Source organism: Rutidosis leptorrhynchoides, chromosome 4, assembly GCF_046630445.1.
Source record: "Rutidosis leptorrhynchoides isolate AG116_Rl617_1_P2 chromosome 4, CSIRO_AGI_Rlap_v1, whole genome shotgun sequence".
Classification (NCBI taxonomy): Eukaryota; Viridiplantae; Streptophyta; class Magnoliopsida; order Asterales; family Asteraceae; genus Rutidosis; species Rutidosis leptorrhynchoides.
Genome location: NC_092336.1, coordinates 405,463,584 through 405,480,188, shown reverse-complemented (window position 1 = coordinate 405,480,188; position 16,605 = coordinate 405,463,584). Strand labels below are relative to the sequence as shown.

Sequence of the window (16,605 nt, the reverse complement as noted above, 5' to 3'; positions counted from 1 at the left end):
TGAAATGTTAGCTACACTTATAGCTAATGGATATGAACCAACAACAGAAGAAATTCAAATGCTAAAAGAAGAAGACAGATATCGATATAAATCATCGATAGAAGAACCTCCGAAATTAGAGTTAAAGCCACTTCCAAACCATTTGGAATACGCTTATTTACATGGTGAATCTGAATTACCTGTAATAATATCGTCTTCTCTTACTGAAAATGAGAAATCACAACTCATTTCTGTGTTGAAAGCTCATAAACCAGCCATTGCATGGAAGATTCATGATATTAAAGGAATAAGTCCTTCGTATTGCACACATAAAATCCTTATGGAAGAAGGTCATAAAACGTATGTGCAACGCCAACGAAGACTAAATCCTAATATGCAAGATGTAGTTAAGAAAGAGATTATTAAACTGCTAGATGCAGGTTTGATATATCCAATTTCTGATAGTCCATGGGTAAGCCCAGTTCAATGCGTACCTAAGAAGGGTGGCATGACTGTCATTACAAATGAGAAAAATGAGCTTATTCCTACTAGGACTGTAACAGGATGGCGTGTATGTATTGATTATAGAAAATTAAATGACGCCACCAGAAAAGATCACTTTCCCTTACCTTTCATAGATCAAATGTTGGAAAGATTAGCCGGAAATAGTTACTATTGTTTTCTAGATGGATTTTCCGGATATTTTCAAATTCCAATAGCACCCGAGGACCAAGAGAAAACCACATTCACGTGCCCTTATGGTACTTTTGCTTACAAACGCATGCCATTTGGACTTTGCAACGCCCCTGCAACCTTTCAAAGGTGTATGATGGCGATTTTTCATGACATGATAGAAGAATGCATGGAAGTTTTCATGGATGACTTTTCAGTCTTCGGTGATACATTTAAATCATGTCTAGTTAATCTGGAACGAATGCTAATTAGATGCGAACAATCAAATCTAGTACTTAATTGGGAGAAATGCCATTTCATGGTTAAAGAAGGCATCGTTCTTGGACATAAAATTTCAAAAGAAGGAATTGAAGTGGATAGAGCTAAAGTAGATGTAATTGCTAAACTTCCACATCCCACAAATGTTAGAGGAGTTAGGAGTTTTCTAGGGCATGCCGGTTTTTACCGACGTTTCATAAAAGATTTTTCTAAAATTGCCACTCCTATGAATAAACTCCTAGAAAAGGATGCGCCATTCATCTTTTCAGATGAGTGTATCAAATCTTTTAATATTCTTAAAGAGAAACTCACTAATGCACCAATCATGATAACACCAAATTGGAATCTACCATTTGAACTAATGTGCGATGCAAGTGATTTTTGCAATGGGAGCCGTTTTAGGACAAAGGATTGAAAAACGATTTCAACCTATATATTATGCTAGTAAGACGTTACAAGGAGCACAAACGAACTATACAACTACTGAAAAAGAACTCCTTGCTATTGTCTTTGCTTTTGACAAATTTCGATCATATCTCGTTCTAGCAAAAACGGTGGTCTATACCGACCATTCTGCTCTTAGATACCTATTTTCAAAACAAGATGCTAAACCAAGATTAATCCGTTGGATCTTACTCTTACAAGAGTTTGATATTGAAATCCGAGATAAAAGAGGAGCAGAAAATCTCGCCGCTGATCATCTTTCTCGTCTTGAAAATCTCGAATTAGAAGTTCTAAATGAATCGGCCATACAAGACAACTTTCCTGATGAATATCTATTGAAGATAGATTATAAAGAAATCCCATGGTTTGCAGACTATGCAAACTACTTAGTTTGTGGATTCCTTGAAAAAGGATTATCGTACCAAAGACGAAAGAAATTCTTCAGTGATATAAAACACTATTTTTGGGAAGATCCACATCTGTTTAAAAGTTGTCCCGATGGAATAATACGCCGATGTGTATTTGGAGATGAAGCTAGTAAAATTTTAAACCATTGTCACACAGGACCAACAGGAGGGCATTATGGGCCTCAACTAACAGCAAGAAAAGTTTATGAAGCTGGATTCTATTGGCCTACAATTTACAAAGACGCACACCTTCTTTGCAAATCTTGTAATGCATGTCAAAGGGCCGGAAAAATAAGTCAACGTGATAAAATGCCACAAAATGTCATCCAAGTATGTGAAGTATTTGACATTTGGGGTATTGACTTTATGGGTCCATTTCTAAAATCTCATAATAATCTATATATACTCGTAGCCATTGATTATGTATCTAAATGGGCGGAAGCACAAGATCTCCCAACTAACGATGCACGAGTTGTAGTCAACTTTTTAAAACGTCTTTTTGCAAGGTTTGGAACACCGAAAGCTTTAATAAGTGATCGGGGTACTCATTTCTGTAATAATCAACTTGAGAAAGTTCTTAAAAGATATGGAGTAACTCATAAAATCTCCACCGCATATCATCCACAAACAAGTGGACAAGTTGAAAATACCAACCGAGCTTTAAAACGTATTCTAGAGAAAACCGTAGGATCAAATCCGAAGGAATGGTCCATTAAATTGGAGGATGCACTCTGGGCTTTTAGAACAGCCTACAAAACTCCAATTGGAACTACACCTTTTAGACTTGTTTATGGAAAAGCATGTCATCTTCCAGTAGAAATTGAACACAAAGCATTTTGGGCTTTGAAGACATGTAATCTTGATTTATATGAAGCCGGACGTCTACGATTAAGTCAACTAAACGAATTAGAAGAATTAAGACATGAAGCATACGAAAATTCGTTAATCTATAAGGAAAGAACGAAGAAATGGCATGATAAAAGAATCAGAAGTTCAAAAGAATTTAAAGAAGGAGACAGAGTTCTTCTTTTCAATTCACGATTCAAGCTATTTCCTGGAAAATTGAAATCAAGATGGTCTGGACCATTCATAGTCAAAAGAGTTTTCCCATACGGAACGATAGAATTGATAAATTCAAATGGGATTGAATTTAAAGTTAATGGTCACAGAGTTAAACATTACATACATGGTCCGATGGAAGTCGACAACGAAGTTAATCACAATTTCGACAACACAGCTAACTAAGTGTGGGGAGAATCAAGTCTTTAAAGGATAATATGTATTTCTGTTAGAGTTAGATTGTCTGTTTTCGTGTAGTTCTCGAAAATGGAACCCGTATGGTCTTTCCCTAGCAGACCCTAAAGAACTAGTCTTCTCCCCCCATTCTGAATTTTTATTTTTTTTTAGGTTTTTACAAAATGAAGACTGCCTGTGAACTAAACCATGGTCTAATGCTACACGCTTTGATCACTAAAAGAAATAATGACATACTACCAAGTGAAATAGTATCAGTAATCAGAGAAAGAATGGACGGAGTTAGAAAAGAATCCAGATGCGAAGATAATAAGTTACAATTTGGTAAAGGAAAATCAAAATCCGCAGCGAAAAGAAGAGCACGACACCTAGAAAGATGTCACAAATGCGGAAAATGGTTACATGGAGGTAAATGTTCAAATAATCAAACCTATTCAAATACCGAATTTGTTACTTTATGCAGAGACGGACCGTTCATATGTTTAGAAGAAAAGATACTGAATGCTCGAGGTTACGCCTATGTAGCCATGGAAAATCAATTAAACCGACTATCTTATGAATGAGATAGATCATATAACTAAGAAATCTATTTCACAGGTATGTCTGTACAGTTTTTATTTTTATTTTTAACCTTTTGATAATAAACGCTAATTTGTTCGCTAAAAAGTATTAAATTGGTATTGAATAAAATTAGGTTTGGCGACCGAAATTATTGATATCATTCAAAAATTTATTACATCACTGCGAAATTTAACGTTTATTCTTAAGGTATAAATATCTTTAAACAATCAACCCAAAATATTTCAAAAATTCGTCATGAGTTAAATTAGGTCTTGGAACCGAAATTACTTTACCGAAAAGAGGGGCGCATATTTTTGATAATATTTGATTGATTAAAGTGGGATAAAAAGACAAAAAGATTTTTAATTTTATTTTTACCATATTTTTAAAATTAATATTTAAATCTTAAATTAATATTGTAACCTTTGTAAAAACAATATATTTAAAATTGTAAATATTTGAAAAATTAATATAAATTTGATATGAATTTATAAATTTTTAAATTAAGTTTGGTGTGAATTTTTAATTTTTAAAATATGAATTTTTAATTTTATGCACTTCAAAAATTAAGTTTGGTGTGAATTTTTAATTTTTAATTTTTAATTTTGAATTTTATATTTAAGTTGTGTGAATTTAAAAACAAAAAGTTACTTTATCTCATTAAGTTAAGAATGTGATTTTTAAAATTCGTCGTAAGTTGAAGACTAGGTCTTTGAACCGAAATTGCTTTACCCAAGGGAGGGACGAGAACTTTTATTATCATTATTTTTAATCTTATTAATTTAAAGTATGCCAAAAATATTAAAAAACCCAAAAATCATAGCTTTTAAAACAATCGCTACAAAAAGACAAATTTTAAAATTCTGTCGAGAGACGGACTAGGACATCGATCCGAAACGACCTCGTCCTAAATAACAAGGGAAACAAAATTTTAAAATTAATTTCTTAATTGTTTTCAAAAGTTAATGATTATATAAAAAAAAAAAAAAAAAAAACAACTCCGCGACTCGCGGAGTTTGGAGGGTTAATCCCCGCGACTCGCGGAGAGACCGGATTACAGAAAAAAAATAAGAGCTGCAACAGCTCAGTTTCACTCCCCCACCCAAAAACACTGCGAAGAACACAGCGAAAAAACCCCGAAAATACACGAAAAACACCCCCAAAAATCCCAATTTTTAACCGTTAATCACCAAATTTTTTGCTAAAATCATGTTGAGAAGGATGCTATCTAAGAATTACTCAAGAAAAACGGTAAATTTCTACACCTAAACACCATTTAATTCGAAATTTGATGTTCTTGAGCAATTTTTTCCCCAATTTGATTTTAATGCTTTTTAGTGTAATTAGACATAAATTGTTTATGTATTATGCTTGTATAACCTAGATTAATGCTGTTTAACATGATTAGAAGCCTTAAACTTCAAATTTTGAGTAATCTAGGGTTTGTGTTCTTGAGCAAATTTGGGGCTTTTTGATATAAACAGGTTATGGCCGATTTTTGTCATGAATTGTTGCTAAATTAAGTAGTGTAACATGTTTAGGTAGTTAAATGATCCAAACTTTGAGCCTAAACATGATTTTGAGAATTAAAGTGGACTTTTTCAAGTCTAAAATTCATGAACTTGATTTTTGAAAGATAATGCCATTTGAGACTTGTTTAATTGCTAGTAATGATTATTTTGACATGTTATTTGAGTTGAATGCTTATGAACTTGGCGAACATTTTCGTATATGCTTATTTGAAAAAGTGTAGATTTGATGAAAATATGAAAATGAGCTTAAGTTTGATATAAATTGATAATGTCATTGTAATTATTTTGATTGATGATTTTGCTGACACTAATGCATATTTGGATGCACAAAATTTGTGTTTGATGTGTTTTGCAGAATGAAAGGGGTGAATCTTCATCCCAAGCCCGCAATGCTCCTGCTGAGAATTTGGAACAACAGGAGGTGGATAACTACTACAAGCAGGATGTACCTCATCCAGTCATGACTTTTTCCGATATGCACTTGGAAGAGTTGCACCCGAACCTGAGATTTGACAGACTTTGGATAGATTATCCAAAATATCAACGGGGTTTGCATACTCTTCATTCCAAGGTTGTTGAGGTACCGAGGGTCATAGAATGGGGACCCTTAGAAGCTGTAGAATTGGCCGGGCCAATTAGGGAATTACTTGTACAGAGGTATGGTAATTCTTCTTTTAATGACTGGGTATGTTTATTCACCATACGTAGACCTGTATATAAAGTATGGTGTGAAGAATTGTTATGTAGTATAGAGTTGAATGATCGGGTAGCTAGTTTAACCGATCGTTCTTTTATTAGATTTTTGTTAGGCGGTTCGATGCGCCACATGTCTTTACTGGACATGGCTCAGGCTTTACGTATATATACGCCTGAGGAGTTAGCGTCTGCCGATTGTAGAGGATTGATACTAAACGGTAGAAAGATAGATGAGAATTTTGATACACACGGTGTGTGGAGTCAAATGACAAGCCATCACCGTTTCAAAGGGGGAAATTACTCTTATTTGGATATAGATAGAGCCGAATTAAGAGTGATACATAGGTTTTTAGCTAATTCGATTACACAAAGGGGTAAAAACAAGGAAAAAGTAAATGAACAGGATTTGTTTTACCATATGTGTATTCGAGACCCACAAAGCACTGTAAGTATACCATATTGTGTGGGTTATTATTTATCAGCTATGGTTCGGGGGATGCGACCACATAGCATAATAGGAGGTGGTATTTTTATTACTTTGATTGGTGAATATCTCGGTGTGGATATAAGTCGGGGGGGATTATTACTAGAAGAGCCGGAACCCCGCGATACTATAGGTTTAAATGTATACCATGGTGCGAAAGTTTTGAAGAGGCGAAATAACGCCGCAGTACGATACCATGGTAGACATCCACAGGTGGAGAGAAACCAGCAACAAGGTAATGTAGGAGGGGGGAATGAGATGCAAGAAATGCATAGGTTTATAGCTTCTCAGGAATACGAAAATGCTAGACAGAGAGCATTTGAAGATTGGCAAGTTCATCAGAACCAGATCATAGCTCATTGCCAACATATAGGTAGAAACTATATTCCTACACCGAAACCCGTCTTCCCTCCTTGGTCGATAGAGATGCAGCCACCATATCCTACGTATGACCCTGCCGAAGCATTCTATAGCACTTATGGTTATGCCTGGAACCCCTATTGGTACCAATATCATCCTTAGTTTACTTATTATTATTTTTTTTTTATTTTGTAATTTGTAATTATTGATACATTTAATATTTTTGTTAATATTGTAATCATTTTTATAATTATCTAACTTTTATTCTTAGATTTTAATAATTTTTGAATGTGGGGTAATATACCAAACTTCAAAAATATGTATATATGTTTGCAGTTTATCTTATGTACACAACAGGGTAAAACAACGCATTTTCAAAGACTGGCATTAAGTTCAGCAAAAGCAACTAATTTTGACGACAAGATGCAAAATATATGTGAAATAACAACAAGACGGAATGAACAAATGATGTGCACCATTTATCATTCAGCAAACAAACGCCAATATATTTGGAAACTTTGGTAAAATTTAATCATTTTCACACAAATCACCCTCAATAATTTAAATTGTTACTGATTTCTTGTAAATGAGGGCATTGCAAGATCTTAAGTGTGGGAAGGGGTTAAATTCTTTCGGATTTTAAAATTTTTATATTAAACACTTGGTTACCATTAAAAATACTAGTAAAGCAGTAGTTGTATTAGAATCTAGTGCTCTCTGATAAAAAAGAACAGCCCTAGTCTTATATACTGACTACCCAATTCTAGTAAAATTTTTCAAAATTTTCAATTAAATGAATTCAAAATCATGTTTATACATATTTATGAACGATAAAACTAGGTTTTAACACCGAAATTATTGTTACCTCGGAAAGGACATAAATTAAGAAACAAACTAAAATGTTAAAATTCATTTAAAATGGAATAGAGGACGATAAAAAGGAAAATAAAAGCCAAGTGTGGGAAATTTACCAAGTTATTTTAAACATATGTCACATATATCTGTAACAAATAACTGAAAATACTTTTGCTTTGGACTAAACTAAACTGTTTTACCCGATGAAAGAAAAGAAGAGATGGATCTACACGATGAATCAATTCCATCATTAAAAGGAAGTAAAGTCTTCCGAAAAAGACACGCGCTTCTTGATTTAGGTCATGAAGTTGTCGTCCAGACCAGCTGTAGGTTGACGAAAAATCTAGAAAAGTCATCACTAAAATCAGCAGGAAATCCACGGACCTCAGTATTAAACAGGGTCGCCAAGTGGTCAGATTTATCCTAACCATGAGAAGGATTTATCTCGTACAATGGGGGGGGGCACCATGCAAATTAGCTGGATAAGACTAATGAATCAGATCCCCAGAAAGGATAATCTCCTTAAAGATTAAAAATCAGCTTTTAAGACTGATATTACTCAATCCTAGAGATTGACCTTAAAGATTGAGAATTACAAACTCATGGAATTCGATGATATCTAAACTCGAGCTTAAACGAGAAAATATTTTGATCAAAATTATAAACCGATTTGTTTTCTGAAAACCCTATTTTCAATGCGTTCATTACCTTTGAACGTAAAATCCTAGGAATTCACCTGGAATTCATTAGGTCACCTGAACTAAATCGGGTGTCAACCGTAAGAACGGTGGTTGCATAGCATGGTCAAAGACAGGACCTTGTGCCAGGCCGAAAAATTATAAGGGTGAGCTTTACTATTGCTCCTACCAAGGATAGTAATTGCGTCCGACACGTTATAGACCATAATCAAAAGCATGTCACGGGACATTGCCTTAACAGTTGCTTGTTCAACGCTTTCCTTTCAACCGGACGGTAGTTTACCGAAAGGTAATATACGGGACAAGTAAACTGGACGTGTTGCTTTCCAAATACAAGGTTAGCAAGTGGGTGACACAAAACCGCAAGTTTTGAGCTAAAATTTTCAAATCTGAAACCCACCAAACCCACAAAAATATTTTGCAAACACCGGTAAAGGGTTATTCCGGAAAACTTATCTTGGGTAAAAACTAGATTTCAAAAAAATCAAATGTTTTCATAAAGATCCAATTTCCTTAATGGATCTAAATTTTTATAGTCATGTGGGACTGTAAACCATATCGTTACTACCATTGTTTATACCGCCGTATAGAAATCACTGATGTACAAAGTGTGAAGAATAAAGAAGTGATTCTAGTATTTCAAGACGATATTGCTTGAGGACAAGCAACGCTCAAGTGTGGGAATATTTGATAATGCTAAAAACGAACATATATTTCATAGCATTATTCCTCAAGAAAGACAAGCTTTTAGTTGCAATTGTTCTATTTACAAGTAATATTCGTTTAAATAATAAAAGGTGAAGACAAAAGACAGATTCGACGAATTGAAGACGCAAATGACCAAAAAGCTCAAAAGTACAAAAGACAATCAAAGAGGTTCCAATTATTGATAAGAAACGTCTCAAAATTACAAGAGTACAAGATTTAAAACGCAAAGTACAAAATATAAAATTGTACGCAAGGACGTTCGAAAATCCGGAACCGGGACCAGAGTCAACTCTTAACGCTCGACGCAACGGACTAAAAATTACAAGTTAACTATGTATATAAATATAATATAATATATAATTAATTATATTAATTATATATATATTATATTTATATATAAAAAACCGTCGGCAGAGAAAGACTCCAAGATGTGAGCTGGAATTTCAAACTCCGCGACTCGCGGAGTTTGAAGGCCAAAATGGCCGCGAGTCGCGGAGACCCAAAATGAAAAAATGCCTATAAAGCCAACCGAATTCTGAACGCAAAATATATTCTATTTTCTCTCTTCTCTCATATATACGTAAAATATATATATATAATTTATATTTTAATTTTAATTTTAATTTTAATTCTAATAATAAGGGTATGTTAGCGAATGTTGTAAGGTTGTAAGTCGAAATTCTGTCCGTGTAACGCTACGCTATTTTTAATCATTGTAAGTTATGTTCAACCTTTTTATATTAATGTCTCGTAGCTAAGTTATTATTATGCTTATTTAAAACGAAGTAATCATGATGTTGGACTAATTACTAAAATTGGGTAATTGGGCTTTGTACCATAATTGGGGTTTGGACAAAAGAACGACACTTGTGGAAATTAGACTATGGGCTATTAATGGGCTTTATATTTGTTTAACTAAATGAAAGTTTGTTAATGTTAATATAAAGATTTACAATTGGGCGTCCCTATAAATTACCATATACACTCAATCGGACACGATGGGCGGGGTATTTATATGTACGAATAATCGTTCATTTAACCGGACACGGGAATGGATTAATAGCCACTAGAATAATTAAAACAGGGGTGAAATTACATTCAAGGGTAATTGGTGTAATTGTTAACAAAGTAGTAAAACCTTGGTTTACACGCAGTCGATAACCTGGTGTATTCATTAAACAAAGTATTAAAACCTTGTTACAATTCGAATCCCCAATTAGTTGGAATATTTAACTTCGGGTATAAGAATAATTTGATGAGGACACTCGCACTTTATATTTATAACTGATGGACTGTTATGGACAAAAACCAGACGGACATATTAAATAATCTAGGACAAAGGACAATTAACCCATGGGCATAAAACTAAAATCAACACGTCGAACATCATGATTACGGAAGTTTAAATAAGCATAATTCTTTTATTTCATATTTAATTTCCTTTATTTTATATTTAATTGCACTTCTAATTATCGCACTTTTATTTATTGTTATTTAATCGCACTTTTAATTATCGTACTTTTTAATTATCGCAATTTTATTTTATCGCACTTTTATTATTCGCAATTTCATTATCGTTATTTACTTTACGCTTTAATTTAAGTCTTGTATTTATTTTATATTTTACATTAGGTTTTAACTGCGACTAAAATCTTAAAATCGACAAACCGGTCATTAAACGGTAAAAACCCCCCTTTATAATAATAATATTACTTATATATATGTTTGTATTTTTATAAAAGTAAACTAATATAGCGTTGAGCTTTGTTTAAAGATTTCCCTGTGGAACGAACCGGACTTACTAAAAACTACACTACTGTACGATTAGGTACACTGCCTATAAGTGTTGTAGCAAGGTTTAAGTATATCCATTCTATAAATAAATAAATATCTTGTGTAAAATTGTATCGTATTTAATAGTGTTTTCTGCTAAAATTAATAACTATTTTATATACACCTTGCATAACATCAGATCCTATTATTCAAACTTTTTATAGGACACTTCGAAGATGAGTCACACTATGATATGATTGTATAAACTGGTGTAATAAAATCTATATTATAGGACACATAATTTTTTGGTCATATTATCATAGGACACTTGAGTCATTTATTTGATACAGATGTGCATAATAATAGGACGCTCGGTACTTAAGGTCCTAATTATCATAGGACCCTTAAATTATGGTTGCATAAAAATGTACTTATTAGGACATTATCTTGTTGGCGTCTCATAATAAGTGACCAACAAGATAATAAGGTTATAACAATACAACGCTTGGGCATTCAAGGTATTAATGATCATAGGACCCTTAATATGTGGTTGCATAAAAATCGACTTCTTAGGACATTATCTTATTGGTGTCGCACAATAAGTGACCAACAAGATATAAGGTCATAAGACTTGGACGCTTGGGTATTTAAGGTCATAATTATCATAGGACCCTTAAATTGTGGTTGCATAAAATTGGACTTATTAGGATATTATCTTGTTGGTGTCTCAAAATGAATGACCAACAAGATATAAGGTCATAACAATACGACGCTTGGGTTATTTAGCTCTTAATTATCACAGGACCCTTAAATTTTGGTTGCATAAAAATGGACTAATTAGGACGTTATCTTGTTGGTGTCCCATAATGAGTGACCAACAAGATATAAAGTCATAATAATAGGATGCTTGGGTATCTAAAGTCGTAACTATCATAGGACACTTAAATTGTGGTTGTGAAAAAAAGTACGTATTAGGACATTATCTTGTTGGTGTCTCATAATGAGTGACTAACAAGATAATAAGGTCATAAAAATAGGACGCTTGGGTATTTAAGGTCTAAATTGTCATAGAACCCTTAAATTGTAGTTGCGAACAAATGGAGTTATTATGACATTATCGTGTTGGTGTCTCATAATGAGTGACCAACAAGATAATAAGGTCATAAAAATAGAACGCTTGGGTATTTAAGGTCCTAATTAGCATAGGACCCTTAAATTGTGGTTGCAAAAATATGCACTTATGAAATTTACTATTTAAGTCGTATTATTTCACTGTTGTTAAAAAAATGATTCAACTTATATAATTGAACTTCCATTCAATATTCAAAAGCAATGATAGTCTAGTCGTTTATGTGTGACTTTTTCAACTGATATACCTGGGTTCAAATCATTTTTTGTCATTTTTGTTTCAAAAATTAAAAATGTTTGTATAACAGATCGGACTTTCAGCTGGGAACCATGGTTGGGCCATATTTAATAAATTAATTATTTATTTGTTTGGCCCAAACAACATGGCCCAAAAACATGATCGTCGATCAAAAGTTAAAGCAATTGTTATCTTTTTTTTATTTACTCGGTACTTATCAAACCTAGCTAACTCAAGTCTCAACACGAATCCATTGCCAGGAAGAAAATATTGTGATTGTGGGTATCGAGTATATCATATATGATGGACTTACATGGACTCGAGCAAACCCAGGAAGAAGATTCGTCGGGTGTCCAGTATTTGTAAGTGCTAAATTTGCCCTAATTTTAAGTTTTTAATTTTCCCCCCTAATTGATTGTTTCTTTTGGACTTGCATGGACTCGAGCAAACCCAGGAAGATGATTCATCGGGTGTCCAGTATTTGTAAGTGCTCAATTTGCCCTAATTTTAAGTTTTTAATTTTTTTCCCCCAATTTATTGTTTCTTTTGCAGGATAAACAAAGAGAGTGTAAATTTTTTTATGTTTTTTGATGATGAGCTTCCAAACCAACATTACAAAGATCTGCTATACAAAATGCATTTGGAAATTAAGAAATTGAACCCTCGAATTCATGATCTTGAGATTCAAAACTCACAGAAGACTTAGCTATTTTCAAGAAAAAGCTGTAAGTTTATGATAAGTTGTTTTTAACTATGATAGCAATTGTGGTTGTCTTGTGTGTATTAGTTGCTATTTTGATAGTTAGATGAATGTATGTGACTGTTCTTTTTATGTCTTTTGGCTTCAAATTATGTGTTTAAATTTGACAATTAGTGCAGAAATTGGTTACAACAAGATGAACTAAGATAAGGTTTGCGATTCTTTCAATGCGTATTCATTGTACATTCAGTTTACATTGCAAAGTAACTCACCCAAACTTTTAACTATGATAGCAATTGTGGTTGTCTTTTGTGTATTAGTTGCTATTTTGATAGTTAGATGAATGTATGTGACTGTTCTTTTTATGTCTTTTGGCTTCAAATTATGTGTTTCAATTTGACAATTAGTGCAGAAATTGGTTACAACAAGATGAGCTAAGATAAGGTTTGCGATTCTTTCAATGCGTATTCATTGTACATTCAGTTTACTTTGCAAAGTAACTCACCCAAACAATACAGAAAAGTAACTCACCCATATTTAATGATGTATTTGATGATGTTAGTTAATGATCTAATGATGCGAATTGAATACTACCCATTTTCCCATTACTTAATTTAGATAGAATTAATTATCATATTGAACTCTGCATTTTTAGAAAATAAAAAATACTGTATTACGTACTATAGTAGACTGAACATAAACAAATAAAACAAATGGAATCCTTCCTTTTAAGGTTGTTAAAGTTTGGATCAGAAGAAAGTGTTCTCCATCATATATCAAAATATAGAAAGGGACTAATGGTGACAGTTTTGAGCAACATCAAGTCAACAGCAAAGTGCAGACCAACATACAACCGCTAATAAGGAATCACCTCTTTGGGGGTTCTCTTTTGTGTAGTATTAGTTTTATAGTTTTATTAGAGGCTCTTTTCCTCTGATATGACTCTTGTAAGATTCGAAGGCACTTAACTAGTTTGAAATAACTGTCAAAAAGCACTTAATTAGCCTTTATTTTTATTTTGTTAATAGTCATGTTAGATATAGCAATATAAATAACATCAAAATCCACATAATACAAAGGAAAAATGGAAGCAATATAATCAACTGATCATAAGTAATAGCAATTACTACTAACATTTACATTAATTAACTGGGTAACATTTATTCAAAATCTAAAAAACTACCAACATAAATCTAGTTTTTTTTTCTACTAATATTTACATTAACCGGGTAACATACCCAAATCGGTATGCAAAAACACCCAACTCGTAGGCCAAAAAACACGACATGCATTCTGGTATCCTCATTTCAAACCCATTCCCTCGGATGTGTGGAAAATAACCTTTGTGGCCGGAGATAAGGCAACGCGTTGCCAAGTCATCAAAAGGACGGTGGTTATGTAACCATAATTCATGCAACAAATGAAAAACCTTGGTTCTCACCGCAACCACCAAGTCTGGCAATGGTGGGAATGTTTTATTCAAAACTTGTAATTCGACATGCTTTGCTTCTATTTGGTGAGAGGCAAACATGATAAAACCATAAACATAAATCGCCTCTATAATTTGGCTGTTCGCATCTTCTTATAAAAGACGAAGCCCTAACTCGGTGTAAGATTTATCAAAATAATTTATCAAACCCATGCGAAAAATCGCATTAGGGTTTCCAAAAAAATAACAACGTTCGATAATATGTGCCATCTTAGGTTTTCTCTAAGGTACGAGATCCCACCTATCTAAGGATATCCTTTTACAAACCAAAGGATCGTCAGAAAGATTAAAAAAGCATTTGCAAACCAACTTGAGTATGAACAACTGCTTGGATGATTCCTGACCAACTCGTGATAAAATTTCCACAAGCATATCTTGTGGAAGAGTTTCGAGTATGTTCGCTTGAGTTACTTCTTCCATTATTGTATTCTTTAAAAAATAAAAAAGGATTTTTTAAGTTTTTGTGTTTGGTGTACTTGAGAGAAGACTGTATTAGAGAAAATACTCAACCTTTTGGCTGCCATCTTAACCTTTAAAGGAGATTTTTGGTGATACTGATTTGACGTGCATTTAATGCGCTCGTTTTATTTTATTTAAAGATAAAATATTTGCCAATATTACGAAATATTTGCCACTTAAGGTGAATAATTTCTGAAATCTCATATTATCCCACTTAAGGTGAAATTTTTTTTAAGGTCTAAGAGTAACATATTTAAGTGAGTAAATATGTCATTTTAAAGGTTAAGAGGGTATTTATGATAAAAATTTAAAAACCCTATGAGATATACGTATATAGATTGAAATCTATTTTTTGAATTTAAATTTCAAGATAATAATGAGAATGGTTAGATTACAACCTTTGTATTTTTCTTCTTCTCACTTGTTCTAGTGACACCTATAATAATATGATGTCAAAAAAATTAAAGTGTCAAAAAATATGGTGTCAAAAAATTGAAGTGTCAAAAAATATGGTGTCAAAAAATTGAAGTGTCAAAAAATATGAAGTATTAACTTTTTGACACTTTTAAAGTGTCAAAAAGTTTTCTTTTGGCAATTTTATGTGTCAAAAAAAGAGAATTTTTTTAATAAGATTAATAATGTGCATTTAAAAAAAATAATGAGAATGGTTTTTTTTTTATAAATTTCAAGATAATAATGAGAGTGGTTATCTAAAGACTAAATCCAACAAATAAAGAAATGTTTTGTATGTGTTGTAACTTGTAATTTACTTTATAGATAACAGTAAGTTATCTACAATCATGGCCTATTATGCAGGTAATGCTGACCTATTATGTAGGTAATAATCTAAACTCATGACTATTTTACTTTCCACTCACTATTGTATATTACAGTATTACTTAACATAGATTATAAAAATACAGTAACATCACGAACATACTAGTACTCCGTAATTAACATATAACATCGCAAATGGAAATAAACTGATATATGATAGTAGTAATAGACATAATTATTAATATTTACATTAACTGATGAGTAAAATTTATACAAAATCTAAAATATAGAAAACATAAAGTACTAACAAATCTAGTTAAACACAAATCATTGAGCAAAAACACGGAACTCATAGGACCAAAAACAAGACATGCATTCTGGTTTAGTCAATATAATTTCCCACCCATGGTCAAGTGGAAAATAACCATTGTGGACCTTGATAGTGCAGCACGTTGCGACGTCATCAAAAGGATGGTGATTAAATAATACCCAACAGCATCGCAACAAATCAAAAACCTTGGTTCTCACCTCAACCACCAAATCCAGCACCGGTGGAAATGTTTGATTAAGAATTTGTAATCCGATGTCCTTATTCTCTATTTGGTGAGAGGCAAACATGACTAAACCATAAACATAACATGCCTCTTTAAGTTGCATATCCGAAGCTTTTTCTAATAAATGAAGCCCTACATCGGGGTATTTAGAATCAAAATAAGCCCTCAAACCATAGCGAAAAATCGCATTAGGGTTTCCAAAATACATAGAAGAAATGAAAATATCTGCCAACTTATGGTTTCCCCAAGGTGAGATACACCACCTATCAAAGGAAAGCCTTTTATAAACCAAAGCATCATCGGAAAGCTTCCAAAATGCTTTGCAAACCAACTTCACCATGAACAATTGAGCGGATGAATTCTGACCAACTCTAGACTAGATTTCCACAGGCATATCTTGTGGAAGATTTTCTAGAATGTTTGCATGTCTAACCCTAACATCCATTTATTTTTGTATTTTGTTTAAAAGATATTGTAAAAGAGATGAAAATTGTGGTTAGGTTTGTAGAAGATGATGATGATGGGAAATAACAAGACACAAAAGGCAACTTGCCGTCT

At 32.9% G+C, this 16,605-nt stretch overlaps 1 protein-coding gene across 1 annotated transcript; it reads right to left on the bottom strand.

Moving 5' to 3' along the window:
• Positions 1 to 15,820: 15,820 nt before the first annotated feature.
• Positions 15,821 to 16,387, bottom strand: LOC139841973 (putative F-box protein At1g67623). The gene has a single exon (XM_071832156.1). The coding sequence runs from the start codon at positions 16,385 to 16,387 to the stop codon at positions 15,821 to 15,823; it is 567 nt and encodes a 188-aa protein (XP_071688257.1).
• Positions 16,388 to 16,605: the final 218 nt, after the last annotated feature.

Excerpts from the sequence above, each read along its gene's own strand:
- LOC139841973 (XM_071832156.1), bottom strand. The coding sequence starts at position 16,387 with ATGGTGAAGTTGGTTTGCAAAGCATTTTGGAAGCTTTCCGATGATGCT.